Genomic DNA, 25,000 nt, shown 5'->3' with positions numbered 1-25,000 from the left:
CACCACATGAGACACCTTAAGTATGGAAACTTGCCCTGCAGCCCTCACCCTACTTAACCTTTTTAAGAGACGCCATCTTTACTATGTACCAGGGTAGGAATTTCACGGCGGCCATGGCCGTCGTAGCCCCTTGCGTTGGCCGTGATGCCCCTTTGAAAATCAGAGGTTTACAGGCCACGGTGGCCTTGGTGCCCCCTTCTGTCAATATTCTGCTTTGCGTCCTACTAATAGCGATTTTTATTTAGCCTGTGGCCTGTCAAAATAATCTTAGCATTCACAGCGCAAATTAATTTAGTCTTTTACGCAGTGGAGAAAGTGACAGCGCAACAAATTCACCTATTCTTCTCAGTTGAACTACTTGCAAAGTAGCCTACTCATCATCACACAGACATCACAAGTATCACATGAAAGAGCTTTTTCTCAGCTTTTAAATGATGTTAGCCGATAATTGCTGTGTTGAACGGTTCGCGAGAAAAGTAAATAATATAATTCAATTTAATCATACATTCTAATGAAGGTTTTGCGTCCATGATCTCCCTACCCATTCATCTCTTATACTTCACGAACCCTTCTTTTAACACATGACAAACCATATATCAGAATAAACAGCAGACCTTACCGAACACAAAGGTGTAAAGCAGTCCCCTGTACAGTTAGCCGTTCCAGAGTAATCCAGTTTTGAATTTGCAGTAAATTTCGACATGCATGGATGTCTCCAAATTTGGGCTTTAAGTTTTACAATGTGGTTAAATTGTTCCACATGATTTCATAACGGGCCAAATACAAAATAAATGTTACAAATATCGCCTAGATATTAGTAAATCAGAGGACAGCTGACTAAGAGTTTATGAAAGTAGTCTTAATGATCACAAAATGCTAAGCATGCATCTATGTGGCCTTTGTGCCCCCCACCAAATATGCCCAACTGAAGACCAAGTGGCCTTGCCCCCAGAATGGTGAAATTCCAAGCCTGCTATGTACTAATGGTTATCAGAAGGTATATAGTATAGTATAAGTATAAGTATATATACTCTTTTGATCCCGTGAGGGAAATTTGGTCTCTGCATTTATCCCAATCCGTGAATTAGTGAAACACACACAGCACACAGTGTACACACAGTGAGGTGAAGCACACACTAGCGCTCGGGGAGCAGTGAGGGGTTAGGTGCCTTGCTCAAGGGCACTTCAGCCGTGCCTACTGGTCGGGGTTCGAACCAGCAACCCTCCGGTTACAGGTCCGAAGTGCTAACCAGTAGGCCACGGCTGCCACTAAAGGTTTAGGCATAGTAGTCATTTTTTGCCAATTTATCTTGGTCTCACATTGAAAACAATGAGGACAAATCCAACCTTGAAGGCAACCAAATTTATTCTGTGAGACAAAAATACCTCATAAAAAATATATATTTTCACCAAAATCACATGTTCCACAATTACTGTTCTAATCTCACCCCACTCTTGTTCCATGGGGCTCAGATCAAGGGACTGAGAATGTCATGGCTGAAGCTTCATTTTGTGTTCAGTAAGACATTGATCTGCTGGATGATCCAATCATGACCCACTTTAGTATCTTGGCAGAGACTAAAAGATTTTTAATGAAAATGTTCAGGGTTTTCTGATATTGGATGGATGTGGATATGCATGAGGTTCATAGGGCCTTTGGAATTAAAAACAGCCACACTATGTCAGCCTGGAGATTCCAGGCCCAAATCCGAAAGATTTGAAAATCTCACTGCACGCAATTGGATAACACTATACGACCAATGTTTACTGACTGATTCCGGACTTTGACACAATTAGATAACACTACGACTGTCATCTGTTTAGTTCGCCTCTGGCCCGCCTATTAGATACACCGATGTCATTGGGTGCTCGCGATACAAGAGACAAAAGTAGCGTGCATCATTACCCTTACCCTGGCAGATTTGCAGCAAACTTGTGGGTGATTTGTGGGAAACAAATGAGTTCACTAGAAAATATCACCAGAAGTTTGCCAGTGTTGGCGCTAGAGGCAAACTTCCAGCAAAGTTCTGGCAACAATGAGAAGTTTGCCAACTGCAACTGTTTGCCAGGAACCTAATTTGCATGTGAAAATATGACCTTGCCGCAAATTTGCGGCAACTTGCCAGAAACCTGAAATTTCTGTAAGGGGGTACTCATTGCCAGAGTGACTCGCTGAGCAAATTGGAATTGTGCTCCTGCGAGAACTTTGGATTCCAAGGGTACTATATCACAGCCCCTCCACCACATTGATCATTTATGGGGTTCTTTTCGGTATTGTCATTCTTCTACTGTAGGTCAGCAAAGTGTGTTTTTTGCCAAAGAGCTCAATTGTTTTATCTGATGATGGAAAACAATTCCAGGGAAAGGAAATGTGGACCATAAATACAATTTCTTTCTGTTTCTTTTTGACTTTCTCTCACTCTGTCACACACACACACACACCTCCATCTCTCCCTATTAACTCTCTCAGGTGTCGAACTCCTGGAGCCAGGGGGTCAGTCTGCTGGTGCGGGACTCGGGTGGCTGCTCCGCTCTGCACCTGGCCGCCCAGCACGGCCACTCTGAAGTGGTCAGCTTCATCCTGCAACGCGGTACGCACCGGCACCGCTGCCCACTCATCGACCAACTCATTACATCAACTCATATACCGTCATATAACTTCTCTCTCTCTCTCTCTCTCTCTCTCTCTCTCATACACTCTCTTTCTGTGGGTCTGTCTGCCATTGTTTTTGTTTGTCTGTAGGACTGTGTGTGTGCGTGTGCATGTGTGTGTGTGTGTGTGGGTGTGTGTGTGTGTCTGTGTGTGTGTGTCTGTGTGGGTGTGTGTGTCTGTGTGGGTGTGTGTGTGTGTGTGTGTGTGTGTGTGTGTGTCTGTGTGTGTGTGTGTGTGTGTGTGTGTCTGTGTGTGTGTGTGTGTGTGTGTGTGTGTGGGTGTGTGTGTGTGTCTGTGTGGGTGTGTGTGTCTGTGTGTCTGTGTGTGTGTGTGTCTGTGTGGGTGTGGGTGTGTGTGTGCGTCTGTGTGGGTGTGTGTGTGTGTGTGTGTGTGTGTGTGTGTGTCTGTGTGTGTGTGTGTGTGTGTCTGTGTCTGTGGGGGGGGTGCGTGCGTGTGTGTGTGTGTGTTTGTGTGTGTCTGTGTGTGTGTGTGTGTCTGTGTGTGGGGTGTGTGTGTCTGTGGGTGTGTGTGTGTGTGTGTGTGTGTGTGTGTGTGTGTGTGTGTCTGTGTGGGGGTGTGTGGGTGTGCGTGCATGTGTGTGTGTGTGTGTGTGTGTGTGTGTGTGTGTGTGTGGGGTATCCCTCTCACTATCCATCTCAGTCATGTATTTTGAGCAAAGTCTTTTAGTTTGCACTTTGTCATATTCCGTTTGTGCTTGCATACGTTTTGCTTTTTGTACAGCATATTACTGAATATCCCTTACAAAATCCACTCTCTGATTTTGAATTGTTTTGTTCTGTTTTTTTTTTTTATTTCTTAAGGTTCTAAGTTGATTTTGGACCTCACTGAGAGAGAAACGTAGGTCTAAATTTTCTAATGTTTTTTTTTCCCTTTTTTAATTAATCATTTGTACTGTAAGATTGAAATGCTCCTGTGCATCCCGCTAAAGCCCTTTCTCTTCGCTGGTGATTCTACAGAGGAGAGACGGCCCTCCATAAAGCCGCCTTCCAGAGGCACCGCGCCGTGTGCCGACTGCTCATAGACGGCGGCGCCGCCCTCAACAAGCCCAACTTCCAGGTAAGCCGCGCTAGTATGGTAATACCAGACTCACTACCTCGTTTCACTTTTGACGAAAGTCTGGCCGCCATTTCAAACTCGTATGACCAGGTGTAGGCGTTAGTGTGTTGTCGTGTACCAGACAAGTGTATTGGTGAAATGAAAATAAACAGATTCTAGGTGGGCGTCAGCAGGCTAAAGGCTGCACATTCAGCAGCACAGAAACAAAGACCTAATTGCCATTGCTTTCACTCTGTAATCAAGCTGAGTTAATAGACCGGCATGTTGAGCTGTCAAGGTATGCACTGTCATTATCACCCCAGGAACGCAAACCATACCTTAATAAACTAGATGTACCGCAGAGCGGTACAAAATATGACCGCCGCCCAGGCCAGCACATTTTTTCCACAAAAATAAATCACGCTGAAAGGCTTATATGATTCTAACTGTCTCACTAAATTGCATTAGCCACACTCAATTCTCACTGGTATCTGCTAGACAACAAGTACCAAAACATGATTAGTTCATAGATTTCACATGTAAAATTCATTTTATACAACCCCACCCCCATCTTGCCTGTTCATAATTCTGAGAAATTCTTGAATTGTGTGCATGTGTGCGTGTAAACGTTTATGTTTATGTGTGTGGGTGTGTGTGTGTGTGTGTGTGTGTGCGTGCTTGTGTGTTTGCCTGCGTATGTGTGTTTGTGCATGTGCATGCATGCGTACATATGTCTACTGTGTGAGTATGTGTCATACGTATGATTACTGTGAATGTATGTGTGTGCGTGTGTATCTGTTTATGCACATGTGTGCACATGGAATGGGTTAACATGACCCCTGGAGGCAAACATCATGGAAAAAATTGGTCATCCTAGGCCCTCACGGTTCTCAAGATATTCACAGAAAACTGTGTCTGCCCTACCCTCCTTTCGGGGGTCCAGTCCAGCCGGGGGCTACAGATCAAAACAAAAACAGGAGGTTCCATGCTATCTATGTGGGGTTACATGCCCACCAAGTTTCGTGTACCCCGGTCTTACAGTGTCCCGGGAATCCTTGACGGAAATTTGGACATGCGAAAAAGAAAAGAAAAAAAAATCTGACTAAACCTATATGACCGCCGCTTCGCTGCGTGGCGGTCATAATAATTTGATTTCATATCATAGCTATGCAGATGGCACACAAATTTACTTAGCTCTGTCGCCAAATGACTGTGGTCCCCTTGAATCTATGTGTCAGTGTATAGAACAAATCAACACCTGGATATCTCAAAATGTCCTTCAGCTGAACAAAGAAAAAACTGGTTATTATATTTGGTTAAAAGGAAGAAAGACTTAGGGTTGCCACTCCCCTTGACACAAAAGGGTTGAAAGCGAAGGATACTGTTAAAAATATTGGTGTATTAATTGACAGTGATCTAAATTTCAACAGCCATATGAAAGCGATAACTAAATCAGCTTTTTACCGCTTCAAAAATATTGCCAAACTTAGAGGGCTGATGTCAAAACATGATTTAGAAAAACTCATTCATGCATTTATCTCCAGCAGGGATGATTACTGCAATGGATTGTTCACAGGCCTTCCTAAAAAGACTATCAAACAGCTTCAGGTGATGCAAAATGCAGCAGCTACCCTAGGATTCTCACAAAAACTAAAATAACTGACCACATTACTCCAATTCTTTAGTCCCTGCACTGGCTTCCAATAAGTCACAGAATTTACTTTAAAGCACCACTGCTTGTTTATAAATCAGTAAATGGAGCAAGAACTAAATACCTATCAGACATGCTTCAGCAGTGCACACTCTCTCGTCCTCTCAGGTCCCATTGAATGACCCCTGTGTATGAAATGTGCTATATAAATAAACTTGATTTGACTTGACTAGTCAGCTGAAATTGCAGATACCATCTTAATTTTCGTCATCGCATGAAGTACCGGGAAACATTGTCATGTACTTTTAAGTCAGTATCACCCATCTCTAGATTATGTGGCCTGATCTGTGGCAGATTTTGCCTGACAGTAGCTAGATGGCTTAGCAGAACGACGTCAATGATGGTCAGGCTGTTGATTATCTTTGCTAGAGGTCTCTTATCGAGGTGAAAAGCGGCGCATCAATGTATTTTTCTCGTCTGAGGTATATTGTCTTTTAGGCAAACTGGTTTTTCCTGTTCCAGATACGCGTTAGTACTCTAATTATACAGTCAATGGTTTGTACACAAACACGAACAGTAAATGTTAAAATAGTGATTGCCTAGTGCATTAGTAGGTGGTAGCCAGCTGGTAAATGTTAAAATAGTGATTGCCTAGTGCATTAGTAGGTGGTAGCCAGCTGGTAAATGTTAAAATAGTGATTGCCTAGTGCATTAGTAGGTGGTAGCCAGCTGGTAAATGTTAAAATAGTGATTGCCTAGTGCATTAGTAGGTGGTAGCCAGCTGGTAAATGTTAAAATAGTGATTGCCTAGTGCATTAGTAGGTGGTAGCCAGCTGGTAAATGTTAAAATAGTGATTGCCTAGTGCATTAGTAGGTGGTAGCCAGCTGGTAAATGTTAAAATAGTGATTGCCTAGTGCATTAGGAGGTGGTAGCCAGCTGGTAAATGTTAAAATAGTGATTGCCTAGTGCATTAGGAGGTGGTAGCCAGCTGGTAAATGTTAAAATAGTGATTGCCTAGTGCATTAGGAGGTGGTAGCCAGCTGGTACAGTAATATGATTTACTGTATTTTCCCAAATCCTGTTTTACTTCTTTTGTAAGTTGATTTGTTGGGGGGTCTTGCATTTATTCAGACAAGAGGGTGAAGAAGAGTGTCAGAAAGAGTGGGAGAGATTGGGTGGGATTGCGAAATAGCCAGGGATCAGATTCAAACTTGACCCCAAGACCCCATGGGCACTTGAACCCTAATATAGTGATGGTGGCTTTAGCCTCTTGTGCCACAGCTCTCTGAGAATCCTATTTTACTTCTTATAACAGTCTTTGCCCCATTGACCATCTTATCTGATACATTTATATTTGATGATGATGATGATCCTTAGCCTGGGAATATCCATACAAGCCTTTGGCACATTTGGGATTTGCTCTGCAGGTCCGTCTGGCCAAGAAGCCATTGATACCAAACACGGGCACACAATTACAATCGCTAATCCCGCATGGACGTGTATTTTCTCTGGAATTGAGTAAACAGCTGCATTTAAAACCTTCGTTTACAAGATTGCTGCACTCTGAAACGATTTAGTAAGAGTTTAATGCACCAATTTAAGTTTAATTTCACTGCTTGTTACGCCCCTGCTGGAAGTCATAGGTCAATGAATTCTTTCCAGACCCACTCTTAATCTCCGTTGAGAAGGGTCTGGTGTCAACAAGGCTAGATGATCCTTGTAACCACATCCAAAGGCATTTATGAGGTTGATCAGGTTGTCATGCTAATGACCTCTCCAGTTACACCTGGTTGGTACACTTGCTTACATATCCTTCACTGTGGTGAAAAGCACTTGCCAAAGGAATGAATAAATAAAAGGATGATGTACTTGTGGTTGTCAGTAGGCTTAGGGTTGGCTTGATTAGTCATATAACAGAACGGTCATATGCTGACCTACTATCACATATCAGTCATACGCAAGAATAAAATTGTATTACAGTAAAGCCCTTAGTTGCTCAACATGTACATAATCCAACAAACATTCCAACAGTAAGTACATTAGAAATGCCAAAGCATGGAGGAATGGAGGAGCACCCGGAAGCTGGAGACCTAATGAATGAATGATTGAATGGATGGGTGGATGAATGGATGGATGGGTGGATGAATGAATGGATGGATGGATGGATGTGAAAATGGATGGATGTGAAAGCAGTGTATGTGTGTGTGTGTGTGTTCCTCAGGGCTGGTTAACGTCACTTTTGTTGACTTTCAAACAAAACAGAGAGCTAGCTCGCTACTTCCTCCTCCTCCCTCCTGTGCTGCTCCCGTGTAATTGAAACTCTCCTAAACAAGCATCTCGTCTGTGATTTGCTGGAAGAGTTTGTTATGTTTCTATGGGCTGGGTTTGCCCAGGTTGTTTTTGTTGCCGTTTTTGGAGCCGGGGCTGTCCACAGAGATCGTATTTTTTTTACAGTGTATTCAAGACACAGACAGCTAGCGGTTGGTTAGGTCAGTGGTTCTCAACCTTTTTTCAGTGATGTACCCCCTGTGAAATATGTTTTCAGCTAAGTACCCCCTAACCAGCGCACAAGAATTACCGCTACGCTTCAAGTCGAGTTTTGACAGTGATTGACAGGTGATGGCGGGTGGCATGTGACAGGTTGGGTCGAACCATCCTGGTATGGGGGGGGACTCTGGGTTTTTAGGATAATGAAATTGAATAGCCTACAGAAATATAAAATTAATTTTATGAACTTATACTTTCCTGAAATATTTATTAAATAATTGTTTTTAAAGTATTTTTGCATGGATTCTACTTTTTAAATATATGTATATTTTAAAATCTCACGTACCCTGAAGTGCTTTCACGTACCCCCATTTGAGAACCACTGGGTTAGGTGATGTTTGCAGAAAGTAATATAAAGTGTTTTAGCCTAAAAATCACATGGCATCGCTTAGAGCACTTTTAACTAAAAGCTCTCATATGCAGGTATGTTTTCAGATCTTTTTTAAAGATGTTCACTGAACTCGCCTGTTTGATGTACAGAGGCAGGGTGTTCCACAGCTTCCGCGCATATTGGGGACACAGACGAAGGTGGAGGAGGCTGGAGACGAATTCATGAATATGAAATCAGTGTGTGTGTGTGTGTGTTGTGTTGTGTTCCTCAGGGTAAGTCTCCGAAGGACAAGGCGCAGGAGGCTGGAGACACACAGCTGGTGGCCTACCTGGAGAGTCACCTCAAGGGACAGCCTCTTCCCCATGAGGACCTGGAGACGGCCGTGTGACCCTGGGGCTGTTGGGATGGGGGCCAGGCCGACACCGCCAACACCGGTGGAACTACTACTGAGGTCAAAGTTCACAAAGGTCAACTTCTCCTCTGCCCTTCCTAAGACGGCATAGATACAGAGGTGTCTGTCTGTCAGTCAGACCACAGCGAGCCTGTTACCGAGATTACTGGAGTATTCTTCTCTCTCTCTCTGGTTTTGAAAAGACACACACACACACACACAGACACAAACACACACACACACACACACACACACACACACTCTCACAGAGAGAGAGATATTGGGGAAAACCAGGAATGGACACAGGGACGTGACATTACATTGTTACATTTGGACCTACCCTCCTCTGTATCTCCAAACAGTGAGCTACATTGAGCAGGACAGACTTGACCTTGTTACAGAGAGTTTTTCTTTTTTGCATTAGTGTATCTCTGCCATGGCAGTTTTGGAGTGTTTGTTGTTTTACTTTGACATGTATTTATTGGCTTTCATTGTTGTTGTTCTTTTTTTTTGTATTTATTGATTTCTTTATTTATTTATTGATTGATTGATTGATTGATTGATTGATTGATTGATTGATTGTACAATAAGGGGGACCGCGTGTGTCATTATTAGCTTCCGGGTCGGACACTAGCACCTGTAGCTGTGCTGAAAAGAGGAATCCAGTTAGATGGGGTCTGCATTCTTAAAAACAGGTGTTGGGTTTTTGGGCTTAGGACGAAGACTTTGGCACGGCCACAGCTTCGAGTGTGAGACCTTTTGGACAGACAGAGTCGCGGTCAGTCCAAGTCTGAAACATACTGTGGCTCTCACACTACCCCACCTGCCCTTGCCATCCCTCCGACACACACACACACACACAGTAAACAGTAGTCTCCATCCCCACTGTCAGGTCTGAGCGACTCCACCACGCCTAAAGTCCTCTGCTTTCTAATGCTGTAGCCGCGGTAACTCACGCAGGCATTCCGGGAAACGCTGCCCTATTATTACACAGCCATGGGGATAAGGTGTGTCATCTGGGAAGAATTGTGGAATGGGATGACTTGGGAAACTGTGTAGTCACACACACACACACACACACACACACACACACACACACACACACACACACATATTCACGCCAACAAGTTACCAGAAGTTGCCCAGTCATCTCCTGACTGATTTCTCTCATCTGTGTGTTGAGTTTGAACTGATAAAGGCCAACGCAAAACAGCGTTGGTATATACAGATAGCTCTCCATATCCAACTAAAGAAACCCCAAAGAGTCAAGAAAACGGCTGACGAGAAGAAGCCTTTTTTGTAAATTTGCTTTGCAGAGGATTCTGGGAAATCTGTAGCATTGTGGCTGAACTGAATGAATCTCATGTGTCTATAAAGAGGTCTTTGTACATTACAGCTGATTCTGTTCATTCTCTTACCCTCAGTTCTCTAGGAGTGTGGTTGTGTGTGTGGTGGTATTAGTGTGACTGTGACATATTTATCCTTAGAGGGGGGAAAAAAAGAAAATAGAAGAAGAAAAAAAGAACTGAGCCATATTCAATGCAATATGAATGGATGACATTTGTGCATTAGTTGGTTTACTTTTACATTACATTAATGTTTTTTATATGACAAGAGGGAGGACATGGTTGATAGAGGAATTTGGGAGGGCAGGGGCTGGTTGGATGGTTCACTGCACCGTACCCTCGTGGGGATGTCACATTTTTCCCAAGCCGTTCCGGAGCTGTCAGGGCAGGCACAACCAGTCTTGGCTGTGTCTTTAAGCAGCATTCGCAGTGTAACAGGAGGACTAACGTCTAAGTGTCATCACCAGGAAAAGACAACATTGACGTGTGCTTGCGACATAAAAGGGGATTCCTTCATGATACTTGTTTTCTCACACACACACATACACACACACACACACACACACACACACACACACACACACAGATTGGGGGGGGGACCAAGATGGCCTACATTTCCATTCAGCTTTTGATTCTGTTTGCTTAGTTTTCAGCGCAGATCTGTGTTTGAAGTCATTAACCAGAGATCGTCTGTGGGCTAGGTTGACTTAAAGTATGAGCTGCGTTCAGTAGCCTCCCATGCACCACACAGTCAGTGAAAGCACATGGCTGTGGAAGTTCACAAATACAGTTACATGTTCTACCTGTCTCCATCTTCTCTGAGGAGTGATTTAAATATATATGACTTGATCTGATCTGATGTGGTTATATTTTATATTTTTAGTTTATTCATGATTTTTTTGTGAATTTTAAGGATTGTTGTGCATGGGATTTGGTTACCTCTTTCGATATGTTTCCTTTTGAAGAAAAAAATGATGGCATTTTGATGGCATTATTATCTTTTTTTTAATTATTTAATTTATGACTTACAATAGAATGGTCGTACATTTTATTTTGTACAAAGATGGAACTACTTGAATGTTTTTCTTCCTATTTTTTTCTGTTTTTGTTTTTTCTTCAATGTTATTGTTGTGACATCATATTCAAGTGACTGAATGTCATGACTCAGAAGTCATGTGTCGCCCCAGTTCCTCCTAAAGTCATCTTGCCCATAGAGTGAGTAGCCTGTTGTGGAACTACTGACCAAGAATATGAGAATATCAAGTGAAATGCTCCCATATGTGACCGCAATCTGTACAAAAAAGCTATTTCACACTCCAGTTTTGAAGTTTATCTACCTGAATTGGAAGAAACAAAAAAAAACATCAACTTGTTTAATTTTTGTTTATTGTGGGATGACAACACAATTGCATTTGCCTACAGTGAAAGCCTTTACACTGGTTTATGACCAACTTTGCTTTGTGAGAACTCATCACTGTCTGGTCACCCTCCTGAGAAATCTGTGATTCTCTAGGGAAACGTATCCGTTAATGTTTTTATTTCTCTCCTCACAGTTCCGTCACGGAAAGGAATTGTATTGTGCCATAAGTTATTCATAATTATAATGTTACCAGTGACACACTGAAGCAGACTCTGACCAATCAGAAAAAAAAAAAAAAAAAAAAAGACCCTCTTCTGGATCTGATGTTTCAAATGCTTTCCATTTACTTTGCCAGTGTTATCATTCAATGTAATTTTGGATTAATATACAAGCATGCCAGATTGTACAACTGTAAAATCTGAACAGGTTTTTAGAATGACAATAAATAACAAATAAAATATTGTATGGACTGAAAGTGGGTTATTAATTCTATAATGTTATCGGTATGCTTTGGCCTGTATAGCTAGATGTATAGGCCTACCCTAGACTATTTTTTTGGAATTGTTCACCATATTATTGAAATGTTGTAAAATTGCATATTGATTATATGTTGTATAATCACAGTATAGTCATATAATATTTTTTGAGGAGCAACAAAAACACAAGAATTTACTCTCTTATACCCGTATAATGAGATGTAATAAAGACAATCTTGAATTGAGTGAGAGAACGGGGTGAGATGAGCCATTTTTTACATTCTTCATATGACACATTCATATGATGTTATTCTAATGTGTCAGTGAGGTTTTGTTTTGTAACCTTCACACCAAAAAAAATTCAAAGTGTTCTACAACTCCTGTAACCAACAACTCTTTGATAACTTATAAGGGTATAAAGATATGCTCTCTGCAAAAAAGTTGGTCTCATCGTTGCGCAACTTAGATGAGCGCAACGATGAGACTAGGTGTAAGGTAAGTCAAGTAAAACATTTTTATTTTCTTCAAACAATAATTTAGTTTCTACAAACAGTAACATTTAACTGAGAATTTGTCAAATAGATTCAACTGAAAATTTACCAAAATTTAGCCCTGTGACATCTTTTGTCACCTGTTTGCCTTTGAATTCACCCATTTAATTAACTTAAATAAGTCATATTAATTTGCTGCCTATAGTCTCTCTTAGTGAGACACCATATAGAACGAGGTCACAAAATCAAGGCAAACTAAAACAAAATCTTACAGATGCAACAAGTAGCTTACTAGTTAGATGGCTCAATTTACCCCAGCCCTGGTGGCACATCTTACCCCACAACCACCATTTTGAAAGAAAAAACAAGCTAATGATTTTGTTTTGCTACTGTACATCATAGCTTAACAGGGCACGCATCAGAATGTTGTTCTATTGTTTTCTCTAAATCACCCAAACTCTGAATGGAATCCACTTGGAGAGCAAACAATCATATTTTTAAAATGTGTTTTTACCAATTGCCATGGGCATGTGCTGTACCTTTTCACAGATTGTAAAGAATGATTCCCTCTTCCTTAAAATGCTGTCACGGTTTCCTAGGGGGAAAGGTGGCTCATCTTACCGCGTTCTCCCCTGACTTTCTTGAGCAAAACAGCGTGATAGATTTCGGAAGAGGGCTTATTGAACTAGGAACAAATCTAAGCAACTTTTCAGTGGACAAATGTTGCAGTGTTCTCTGTGGTAAGTAGAAAAACTGTTCTGCTGTCACCATAGACAGTGTCACCGATGTGACGTTTTCTGACGTAATTGTGACGCTACAAGGAAGTCGACGACGGCGTAAAGACGCTTCAGTTTCGCATTTGCATTTAGTTCTCTGAATTTCTCCACTGTCTACCGGCATGGCAGCCACGGAGTCCGCGCTCAAAGAAAAACAGTAAGTGTAACCCTTTTAAAGTTAGAGTTATAGAGATATAGATGTCCTAACTAACTTTATCTAACAGGGTTAACATCAAATTTCTAACAGCACCAACTTTGAGTGATGAAATGCGATAACTTTTGCAATTTGTTTGTCACAATCGCCAATTTGCTGATATAATGCATTGATGAATATGAAAATCTGTGAAATCTGACAAAACGTTTAGCTAAAAGTTTAACGAAAAGTTTCAGTTCAGTCCGGTTACATTAAATTAATTTGTAAGCTAGCCATGTAACCAAAGTTCATTGAAACTTAACAACAAACTTCGCGAGTTTACGCTAGTAATACTGCATGAAACTACGACGGAGTATTAGGGCCACATGAAGGGAAAAAATATTTTTGCCATGACGAGATTAAACTAGACATGTCGACTTTAAAGTCGCCATGTCAACATTAAACTCGACATTTCGAGAATAAAGTTGAAATGTAATATCGACTTTAATCTCGACGTATCGACTTTAATGTCGCCATGTCGACATTAAACTCAACATTTCGAGAATAAAGTTGAAATATCATGTCGAAATATTTTGAAATATCATGAAACGAAGTGTGTGAGAATATCAAGGATAGGTGATATGTTAAATTAAAAAAGAAAGGTAGCCTAAAGTTATCCTAGTTGTTGGACGTAGACCTACATCGCACTGCCCCACAGTTAGTCTACATAAATTATTTAACACTCAGTGTCATACTTTTATCATCGCACACTTTATAAGTATATTTAATTTAATATTAACCTAAGTAACAGTTAAGGGTGCCTTGAGGATATGATAGTTAGTTTTGGGTGTAGTCCGGCTACAGTGCAGTTCAGAGTTCATTTCGTGATAGCCCTTTATCTTTTCTCTTTTACGACTTCTCCATTGTCAGTAAACACAAAGTGCATAAAAATGCTCCTTTTGAACAAGACAGTGCCGTTTGCACTTTGCCCATAGGCTAGTCTACACCTTAAAAATCTGTCGTTGGCACCCTGTATCTTTGGCACCCTGTCTTGTTCATTCTACCTCTGCCCCCTTTTCCCTTCCCATACTGAGACAGACATAATAAGCCTTCCCATTGTATTCCCTGCATATGGCTGTTCCCATCTGTCTCCTCCATTCACTCGTAATAGGATGTCCTTGTGTTAAAGTGAGCCAATGGCGAACGGGCACACAGGAGAGGAAGTCGGCATGGGGCCGGGCGCTCCTGAGGACAGCATGGAGCTCCGTATCCTCATGGCATACGCCAAAAAACGCAGACCCTCAGACAAGCGTCTGCAGTGCCAGCTCAGCATCACCAAACCATCGGTAACACCGTCGGCCACGACAGAGGCCAACAATGACTCGCAGAACACCCCGCCAAAGAAGAAGTGGTATCGTAAGCTGCCCAGCTGTCTCCGCTCAAAGACCAAAGATCCAGATCTGCAGCCGGATCTTTCGGAGGATGATAGTCGACCCCAGCCTGCTTCGCTTAGTCCTTCTACAGGTAATACACACACACACACACACACACACATATATATATATATATATATATATATATATATATATATATATATATATATATATATATTACATTTATCACAGGCACTTACACTGAAAGTTGAATCGATTTAGCCTACCACTTATCGCTTACTCAAAGGTCTCCTAATTTACTGAACCTTGATTGTTATTCCCCTATAGTGAGTTGCTTTGGAAATAAGTGTTTGTCACATGTTACATGAGTAAAGCTAAATACTTGCTTCACCAGCTGGGCTACGGCAACACATGTAGGACAAACAGTATGTGGACGAATGCCAAAATGCACCTGTGAAAAATTCCCCCAAACTGCACCTGTGCAGTCACCAGAGAATTTTTTTTTTTTTTCGTTCATCAACCGTCTCTGACCATAGTATCCCAAAGAGGAATGATTGTTGAGAATTGTAGTCTGTCATGGTGTAGTCTAGTTTGAACCTGCATTCCCAGAAGACATTTACATAACTCTGTTTAGCTACAGGTTTGCCTAAGCTGGTTGATTAGGTTTGTTCTTATCGCTCTTTATCACATGTGGAAAGTCTGTGTCATAGACTTCTCCAAAGTGACTCATGATGTTGTGTGAAATCAGGTGACAAGGTGGCTGGAAAGCTGACACAGCTATCAACCGCTGTTCCCTTTCTTCAGGGAGACTTGGAAACCGACTGCCCTGAAGGTCAGAATTCCCTTTTAGGTTGACTAGTTGTTGTTTTCATGATGGGGCAGGGGGGGAGCTTCTTTCATACCTAACTAATAGTGTAATTTGCTGTCATTGTTGGATTTCTTATCAGGACCGTTAAGAAACAAATCTATATTTAGTGTACATTGTAGACACTTGCCACTACCTTCCTCCCTATCCTGGCTCCCTCATCCTCTCCCTCCCTTGACTTTGCTTGAACTGTTAAGGCCCATTCACACCAAGAAAGATAACGATAACCACAACGATAAAAGCGTTCACACTGAACAGCGATAAACAAAGTTTCTCCTTGTGTTAATGAATGTGACGGTTAAAATTCGATAGGTTCTGATTGGCTATTAGCTTTTTATCGTTCTGAAAATCACTCTGAAATTGATTCCCAACTATATTGTTCTTCATGTTGTTATCGTTATAGTTTATGTGTGAACGTCATCATTCATACTAACGAGAACAATATTTAATAGTTATTAGTTAATAGTTATCGTTATCGTTCTTGGTGTGAATGGGCCTTTATTCTATTCTATGTGAGTAGCTGCACTTACAATATCCTAGTGCCACTGTACCTTCTATTATAACTTTATTGTACCTTGATTGCCGTTGTGCCGTATAGGACATTCAAGACTCACTCATAGCTTTCTATTGAGTGGTGAAGATCCTCCATTATGCCAATTTTGCAAAATGCCTACTGTCAGTGAGCCATATTTTGATCTGTTGCCCTGCCTTGAAAACCAAAAGACAACAATTTTATCACCAAAATTCCATGGCTGACAGTTTCAGGAAGGTCCCACCTTTTGAAGGTTTTAGAATAACTTACTAGCATAGATTTAAAAAATTAAGCTCCTCTAACACACAATGCTCTGGCCATTAAATAGCCTTGGTTGCTGAAATGGCGTTTTACATTACATTACATTTAGCAGACACTTCTTGACCAAAGTGACTTACATATGTCAGCTATATTACAAGGAATCACATTGTCCCCGGAGCAACTTGGGGTTAAGTGCCTTGCTCAAGGGCACAATGGTGCAAGCCGGGAATTGAACCGAACTTTCAGGCTACTACACGCTAGCCCAGCACCTTACCCACTACACTACCACCGCCCCTAAAATTAAACAAACAAACAAACCTTGATTGTTGTAAGTCACTTTAGATAAAAAGCATCAGTTAAGTTACTAAATGTGAAAGTATTGTAGGTCCTGATAGTAGCTGAACATTACTCATATCTGGTCACTGCTAAGCTTTCAGTGTGACAGTTCAGTCATGTTACTGTGTTGTTTATTGTTATTGTTTGTTCTACTGACTATGTTGTAAGTGACTTTGGATAAAAGCATCTGCCAAGTAACCGTAACTATCAACCAATTTTGTCCTTTCTCTTCCACAGACATTGCTCAGGAGCTTGCAAAGTTGCTTCGTGATTCTGGTGACGAGTTGAATGAAAAGGTAACAGCCTCAAAAAGCTACAGAAATAAGCAAGCTGCACTACCTATGCCGTCCAGAGGGTGACACTGTGCGCACTAATAATGAGAGACTTTATGTGGCTTCTGTCTGTTTCAGTGCCTTGATCACGGCAACATGATGCCTTTGTGTGTAACATCTATCCAACACACATTGTTGAGGGGCAAAAATATGTGTGCTCTGCAGTTCTTTAAAATCAACTTGGTTGTTGTAATCAACACAATAACTTGACCTCTCTGGGAGCTTGTCTGTTGTCATGTTAGTCAAATTTTAGTATTGGTGTCTTGGACTTAAACATAGATGGAACTGAAGTATTGGTGGGTCATCTCATGCAATGCCATATTTTTTTTTTCCAAAGTGTTTGTTTTTTCATAGAAATAGCATGTACATGCTGCATTTTTGCTAAAGCCTACTGCAGTTGGAAATGCATACAGCCTTTTTTGTGTCTTCTCACCATCTCCACCCCTTGTCTGGTTACGTCCATCTCCATAGATCAAGAACGACAAAGCCCTTCACGAGCGCCTCGTGAGATCCTTCGACTACGGCCTCTTCTCGAGGATCACCACGGCCTTCCTGGGGAAGCTCAACCTGTCCAGCGCGCCGAGTGATGAGGAGGCCCAGATCGCCATGACCTGTGAGGTGGTGACCCGCCTCAGCACCATGGATACACTTCCTGTGAGCCAGACCATGGGCTTTGGCGCCTGCTACCTGAAGGACTACTTTTCGCCCTGGGTCCAACAGCACGGAGGCTGGGTGAGTTCTGTTATCTGTACAGTCCTGGTTTTGTAATATAAAATGGGGTAATAGAGGAAGTAGCTCGGACGAAGTAATACACTATCCCAGCCAGTTAACAACATTGGATCAGGATCATAGTAGGGAATTGTGGCTCATTGAATGGCTGTTGAGCTCAAAATATCTACAAACATTTGCGTGTTTCAAGACCTGCAGGTTTTAATCACAAAAAAGTATTTGAAGTTTATATTATAATTTATTATATACTATACTATATACTATACTATATATTATAGGCTGGTTGAAATATATTTTTGTTCTTGTTTATAGGACAAAGTTTTCGAATCAGATGAGGAACAGGATTGAGGAACAAGTTTCATGGACTCCCTGCCACATTCCTATTGGTTGCACTATCAAAATGACTGCTTCTTATTGGTTAATCTCAGGGTTACAGTATCGACCTTGTGTTTACTTCCAGAAAGCTGACACTCACTCTCAAGTCTGCCCAATTAAGTCACATTGTTGTACCAAGGATGTTACGGGTACTTTAAGAGCGGTAGTGGATATCACTACTCGATGTAGTGTTCTCTGTGGAAAGACGGTTGCATGTTGAGATATTTAATCAAAAATATCCAAAAGAAGTGCAGTTTCGAACATGACCTCCGGGAGAAAAGCTGACTTTGTAGCAGCTGTCCCTGATCAGTAGCAGACTGGCCCCCAATCTGAGTAGCATCGTTGCCAGAGGCTGCTGATACATGGCCATGTGTTGGGATTGTAATCAGGCTGTGTTGGGATTATAATCTGACTGTGTGTTGAGACTGCAATCTCTGTCAAACACTATCTGTTGAAAGGTCACCTCACCAGATGTAGGACAGTGGAAGTAACCCAAGAAAAGTATATAGAGGACCTTTATTTTTTTTTCTTTCGTTAAAAACACTCAACTTGTGCACTTTAAAGCAGCTGGTGTATTTGAATTTAGATTTTTTTTGAATGTCTGATCAGTGTTTAAGTGATCAATGTGTTATATTGTAGTTTTGCCCCTAGCATCTGATATATGCTGTAGCTTTTTAGTTTCTTTTATTTTTTTTTCAGGCTTGCAAATGATAATGTTAAATGAGTATGTATTATAGACTATATATATATATATATATATATATATATATATATATATATATATATAAAAAAATATATATATAAATATATAAACATATTTTAATGAACTGTCTAATTGCAAGCCATGGTCATGCAGATTTATTCAAATAAAACAAATACCTTATTTTTGTAAAGAATTCATTGTGTGTGTGTTTGTGCTATTTGTATATGAAGACAGTCCTGGAATGTGTGTCGACACTTTTCCTTCGGTCCGAGGCGTACATAAGCTGTGAGAAACCTGAGCCGTTCACGGCACCTGTCTAACTTGCTTTCAGGTTACAGCCTCAGTAAAAGGGAGGAGGAGATGGCATCGACTAGCTTTCTAAAAAACTCTCTCCGAGTCACGAATTAACTCCGAGCGCTGTCAAATGCGACAGAATCGAAGAGTTTCGCTTAACTGATGCCACCATGCATCAAAGTGGGAAGTACTCACCGACTCGCTACATTGCGGTCGTTTCGCCGTTAGCGGTGGCGCTCTTTCATACATCAGCTGTTACGCATGTGGCTAAAGAGTCTAACCAAATTCCCGAGAAGGCATTAGCGAATATTAAGATGCGTAACTCCAAAGTGCGGGCTGTGAAGGCTATTAGAAAACATGACCCGCCGCCGAGTCCAACGATGGAGAACGGACACAAGGCACCGGTGCCTGTGCCAAACCCCGAAGACAACCCAGGTGCTGCGCCTCGACCCAGAAAACGGAGTTTTAGACCCCCAGATGTAAGGACTATCTTTGAACCCATCGAAAAGGACCCCCGTGTGAAGGAGGAGAAAGGAGAAGGACACACGTTCTGTCCGGACGCCTCACCTGCGTGGTGCGACGTCTGTTGTCACACTATCTTCCAGGATCGCTTGACGTGTACAGGTGAGTGAATGGATCTCGTTTGTAATGAGAGAGGCTACCTTAGACAATACAAGCACCTGCAGTCTAAATTGCGCCGCGTGTATAGTAACGATTAAATTGGACGGGCAATTGTGCTCAAATACAGCTCTCAGTCTTAAGAAGTTAAGAAGCTTTGAATGCTGTCAGATATATTATGGACAGAACTCCACATGAAATAATAATATAAGTTGCTTCGTTACTATTCCTGTCTTGGTCTGAACAAGTTCACAACGGGAGCAAAGTAATAGGATTTAGTAGACCTAATCAAAATCAGATGTCCAAATCAGATAGTCCTATACGCAACAGCAAACAGGAGACATGTAATGCATAGTGGATTTTTTTATGCCCGCACGCGACTTACTGGAAAATTCATTTAGTCAAGTCAAGTCAAGTCAAGTTTATTTATATAGCACATTTAAATTTAAATACACTTTTACATTTAAATGTAGGCTACATTTAAATTTAAATACACCAGTAATAAGTAGGGCTGCCCCCAAATTCCTTAATTCCTTGCATAACTAGTTTGGGTGTATTAAGATTTCATGTTCAGCTTCATGTGAGGAGGCATTTGCTTGCTCATGCTTATGGCAGCACTGTCACACAAGCCAGAGAGGCATGCCGCCAGACTGGTTTCCCAGAAGAACACACATGCATAAACAAACGCAAATTTCCACAGACATACACACAGGTCCCTCATTCATTCCTACACAGGCACCAGGCTCCAATGATGCGCTCTATAGGCCTATTAGATTAGATTAGATTAGATTCAACTGTATTGTCATTGTGCAGATGAGTACAAGTACAAAGACAACAAAATACAGTTTGTGTCTAACCAGAAGTGCAAAAAAAAAAAAAGAACAGAAAAGTGCAATGTGATATACAAAGTATACACAGGTGGTGCATAGACAGGACAAGAAGAAATAGTGCAATGTAGACAGTAGTATAGTAGCCTATACAGTAACATATGATGAAGGGAGAGAGGACAGTCTCCTGAAAATCGTTGTGTCGGTACTGCATGATGTTGACGTTATTGCCCTTTATGAAGTGCAGTTTGTGTGTAACCCTGGCTGTCAAAGGCCCCCCTGATCGCCATGCAGGTGTTATACGGTAACTGGCTTTCATGTTAACTGGGTGGACTGTTTACTTTGCCTCTGGAGTTAACGTAACCGCCCCCTTCTCTTGCAGGTGTGTTCAGCAGAGGATTTAGCCTCCGATACCTGGCCGCAGATTCGTCTGTTTAACTGAAGTTCAAATAGACATGTTTGTGATGCTCCACTTTGTTGTTTAATAAAGCTTTACAACACGATGTGGCGGCATTGGAAGTGTCAGGTTGTCTGTAGTAGGCTAGGCTATGCGCTGGACCATGAATATGCCACCAAATAAATAAAACTAAATGAACTCCACGTGGGTCTCGAACCACTACTAAATTAAACTGCTTGCATGATAACCTGCCATTTACCTGCTTACGCCACTAACCAAGCTGACACAATCTAGAAAACTTGGCCATACTTATTTACTAGGCCTACAAGTTAAATAGGTCACCTAGTATCTTATTGTGTTTGTAGCAGGTTAACACAGTGGATCATGGTAACTGGCTACTGTGTTATCTTGCTGCATTGCCCAAGCCATTTAGACCTTCAAAGTATAGCCTAGGCTTAATGGTTTTTACGTTTCACTGACTGATGCTATCTTCAGCCTAAATTGAGGAAGCATTGCTTGTCTAAAATGTGTACATTTAAAAAAAACTGTGAATGGCGAGGATTGAACCCGTAGGCTAGTCTAAAAAAAACATTGTCAATGTATCAACCTGTTGAGCCACATGCAACTTATCACTTGATAAGAAATAAATGATTAAAATATATATAAATCCAATACATCTCAAACCTATGTTAACATGTCAAAACACGAACGTAAATAGACTAAGCCTACGTATCTTGTGATATTTGATATTACATATCTTTTGTGATATGTAACATTTGTGTAAAATGAAGACATCGACTTCTCCTGCACATTGTGCGTTTCAATGCGTGTTTCACGTTCGTTGTGATATGCATCAGGTTAATATGCAGATTATAGTTCTAGTTTTGTCATTCGAGGTCGAATCTCATAGTTGAACTTTTTTTATTTTATTTATTTGCTGGCGTTCATAATAAGACACTTCAAGTAGAGGCGGCCACAGCCTGGCAGCAATCAGTGAAACGTTTGTAAACTGAATCATGATAGGCTACTTTGGGCAACATTGCAAGATAACACAGTAGCCAGTCACCATAATCAGCTGTGTTATTGTGCTAAACACAATAACATACTAGGTGATCTCATTTACTAGTAGGCCTAGTATTACCAATTTCGCTGGGAAGTGTCAACTGGTTAGTGGCAAAAGCATGCTGGTGTCAGGTTTTCATGCAAGCAGTTTAATTTAGTAGTGGTACAAGACCCACGTGGAGTTTATTTACTTTTATTTATTTGGTAGCATATTCATGGTCCACCGCATGTAGCCTACTACAGACAACGCCGACACATCGTGTTGTAAAGCTTTATTAAACAACAAAGTGGAGCATCACAAACATGTCTATTTGAACTTCAGTTAAACAGACGAATCTGCGGCCAGGTATCGGAGGCTAAATCATCAGCTGAACACATCTGCAAAAGAAGAGGGGCGGTTACGTTAAATCCAGAGGCAAAGTAAACAGTCCAGCCAGTTAACATGAAAGCCAGTTACCTTATAACACTGGTAATTGTCTTGGTTCAGTGATTCTCCTTTTTGTTTACATAATACTGGTAGACTCCTGTCCTTTTGACTGCCCTTGGTTAGGCTACTCTACCTTACTTGCCTAGGTCTCTCTCTCTCACACACACACACACACACACACACACACACACACATACACAAACAAACAAGGCCTCTTCTTCCTGAACAAAAAGCATGAAGAAAATCTATACAAAAATGAAAATATGAGCTATGACATTCATATAAAAACTGAATAGACGTTAGAAAAGGCCTTCTACTATTGATAGTAGAATCTAGTAGAATAGTTGATCTAATTGCATTGCCGGCGGTTACAACAGAAGACTGAACGGAACCAGGTTGTATGGTGAGTCTAGAAGGGGTGAGGAGAGGATGGGCAAAGACGGCTTTAGGCCGTCTCCAAGGTCAGTCAGGTGCACACAAGTTGTTCCACTGCATGATTGAATCCACCACAGAGATTTCTGTTAAACTGGACCTGGTTGAGGAATTGTTGGAAGTGCAGAAATACAATGTACAACTGTTAAATGCCCCCCCCCCCTCCCCTCTGAAGAGAGCAACAAGGTCTGTACATCATCAACACTTTTTTGTTAGTTGTTTTAACACTTGGAATGGAATGGAAACCGTATCAACTCGTAACGAGTTAACCAAACTCTGTTAGTTATACTGCAGAGCTGCCAACCCTCACGCATTTGATTGGTGTAAAAGCGTGTTGAGCCAATCAAATGAATGAATCTCACTCTCAATGTGTGAGAGTTGGCAGCTCTGATACTGTGTATGGGAAGACATATGCTGAAGTAACATGGAGATAGTAATTTGTGGAGGTCCTTGGAGCAGTGTCCTCTGTCCTCATAGCCAACTGCAAAGGTCCTGGTGGCGTGCTCTGACACACACACACACACACACACACACACACACAGACATGTACATACACGTACACACACACAAACACAAGGTCTTTGTGGCGTGGTCTGATTCTGCGGAGGAGTCTATGTCGCCAGAGGGCCACAGGGCAGGCAGTGCATCAGGTTGTTCATTTCCCAGAAGGCCACAGGGCAGGCAGTGCATCAGGTTGTTCATTTCCCAGAGGGCCACTGGGCAGGCAGTCCATCAGGTTGTTCATTTCCTAGGCAACGTGTTTAGTGTTCACCCAGACGTGGCGATGGGACAAAGGTGACCAACTCCAACCAAACTTTTTGCACACGACTTCAATGATGCTGGTGCCCAGAGAGAGAGAGAGAGAGAGAGTGTGTGTGTACATGTGTGTGTGTGTGTGTGTGTGTTATCGGATCATCAGATGCAGCAGATAGTCGTCTGCGTGTATGGTGTCATGTGTGTCTGTTTTCTCCACTGCTTCACTGATACCTCACTTTAATTGGTTAATGGCGAGGCACTGAGAGAGTATCTAGATTCTAGATATCATCTGATGTCACAATGGACGTCCACGCCAGACCTGGGCCAGACTTGGGCCAGACTTGAGCCAGGCCTGAGCCTGATCTGGGCCTGACTTGCTCTTTAGTCAGCACCTATTATGTAAGGGATAATGTGTAGTCCGCCGGTCAGTGTAGGAAAACAAATCCTTACAGAATTGACAGGTCCCCTGACACACAGCAAATAGAACTTTAAAGTGTTGTGTAGCAATTCTTAAAGGTGCTCTAAGCGATGCCACACGTTTTTTTAGGCTAAAACATTTATGTCACTTACTGCAAACATCACCTAACCAACCGCTAGCTGCCTGTGTCCTGAATACACTGTAAAAAAAAAGTGATCTCTGTGGACAGCCCAGGCTCCAAAAAACGGCAACAAAAACATCCTGGGCAAACCAGCCCATAAAAACATAACAAACTGTTCCAGCAAATTACAGACGAGATGCGCGTTTAGGAGAGTTTCATTTGCACGGAAGCAGCACTGGAGGGAAGGGGAGGAAGTAGCGAGCTAGCTCTCTGTTTTGTTTGAAAGTCAACAAAAGTGACCTTACACAGCATCGCTTAGAGCACCTTTAATACCTACAATGAAGGTTACATTAAATGAATGGTGTACTTGGCCAATGCCAATGGTATATCCATATATATATTTGCATTGATCAGTATAAAATAGAATGTTCAGGTGGCCCGTTCAATTCAATTAAACTTTCTTTGAAGGACATGCCAATCTGGTCAATTTATACTTTATGCTATATAATCATTTGGTTGACTCTTTTATCCAAATCCAATCACAGATGTCAACTATTACAAATCCCAGAGCAACTCAGGGTTAGGTGCCAATGGCATATCAATGGCAGCTGTCATTATTTTTCTTTTGCAGTGAGCAGAATAAAGGAGAATGTTAGGATGGCCCTTTCTATTCAATTCAACTTTGTTTGTGTATTTTCCTTAGTGGCCACTGTGTGAAGCATGAGCCCATTCTGGGCTCATATTGAGGTTCAGCACTGCTGTCTAGTCAGTTTAGTTAGCCATTTGTATTTAAATGGCTGACATATGCCATGGATTGACCACAGACAACCTGCCATTTGATGTGTGTAGCCAACGGCGCCAATAGGTTGGGAGGGGGAAGGCACACACTAATGAGAGTTTTACCTGTAA

The 25,000-nt window shown here is 41.6% G+C and overlaps 3 protein-coding genes across 4 annotated transcripts in view; all 3 read left to right on the top strand.

Annotated features, from left to right (window-relative positions):
- Positions 1–11,796, top strand: part of dgki (diacylglycerol kinase, iota) — a 108,044-nt gene extending 96,248 nt beyond the window's left edge. Inside the window, exons 30-33 of the mRNA XM_048267603.1 lie at positions 2,471–2,591; positions 3,475–3,511; positions 3,631–3,730; positions 8,511–11,796. Coding sequence (XP_048123560.1) covers positions 2,471–2,591; positions 3,475–3,511; positions 3,631–3,730; positions 8,511–8,627 — 375 coding nt within the window. The 3' untranslated portion in view covers positions 8,628–11,796. The remainder of the gene's footprint in view (positions 1–2,470; positions 2,592–3,474; positions 3,512–3,630; positions 3,731–8,510) is intronic.
- Positions 11,797–13,167: 1,371 nt separating this feature from the next.
- LOC125310573 (apoptosis facilitator Bcl-2-like protein 14) lies at positions 13,168–18,769 on the top strand. Of its 2 annotated transcripts, none has more exons than XM_048268124.1 (6): positions 13,168–13,236; positions 14,402–14,736; positions 15,355–15,438; positions 16,838–16,896; positions 17,404–17,664; positions 17,974–18,769. In XM_048268124.1, the coding sequence occupies exons 1-6, from the start codon at positions 13,202–13,204 to the stop codon at positions 18,007–18,009; spliced, it is 810 nt and encodes a 269-aa protein (XP_048124081.1). In that variant the 5' UTR covers positions 13,168–13,201; the 3' UTR covers positions 18,010–18,769. The 2 variants fall into 2 exon arrangements, with proteins under 2 accessions (XP_048124081.1, XP_048124082.1); XM_048268125.1 differs by having other exon boundaries at positions 13,187–13,236; positions 14,384–14,736.
- A 384-nt stretch (positions 18,770–19,153) lies between these two features.
- The window catches only part of rassf3 (Ras association domain family member 3), a 76,755-nt gene continuing 70,908 nt past the window's right edge, over positions 19,154–25,000 (top strand). The window contains exon 1 of the mRNA XM_048267829.1: positions 19,154–19,657. Within this exon, the coding sequence (XP_048123786.1) occupies positions 19,204–19,657 (454 nt within the window). The 5' untranslated portion in view covers positions 19,154–19,203. The remainder of the gene's footprint in view (positions 19,658–25,000) is intronic.

The sequence above is a fragment of the Alosa alosa genome, chromosome 17 (genome assembly GCF_017589495.1).
Source record: "Alosa alosa isolate M-15738 ecotype Scorff River chromosome 17, AALO_Geno_1.1, whole genome shotgun sequence".
Lineage (NCBI taxonomy): Eukaryota > Metazoa > Chordata > Actinopteri > Clupeiformes > Clupeidae > Alosa > Alosa alosa.
Note: the sequence above shows the minus strand (reverse complement) of the source record. Positions and strands in the feature narration are given on the sequence as shown.

Excerpts from the sequence above, each read along its gene's own strand:
- LOC125310573 (XM_048268124.1), top strand. The coding sequence starts at position 13,202 with ATGGCAGCCACGGAGTCCGCGCTCAAAGAAAAACA. Across the intron at positions 15,439-16,837 it reads GGAAACCGACTGCCCTGAAG|ACATTGCTCAGGAGCTTGCA; the intron begins GTCAGAATTCCC and ends TCTCTTCCACAG. Across the intron at positions 16,897-17,403 it reads GTGACGAGTTGAATGAAAAG|ATCAAGAACGACAAAGCCCT; the intron begins GTAACAGCCTCA and ends CCATCTCCATAG.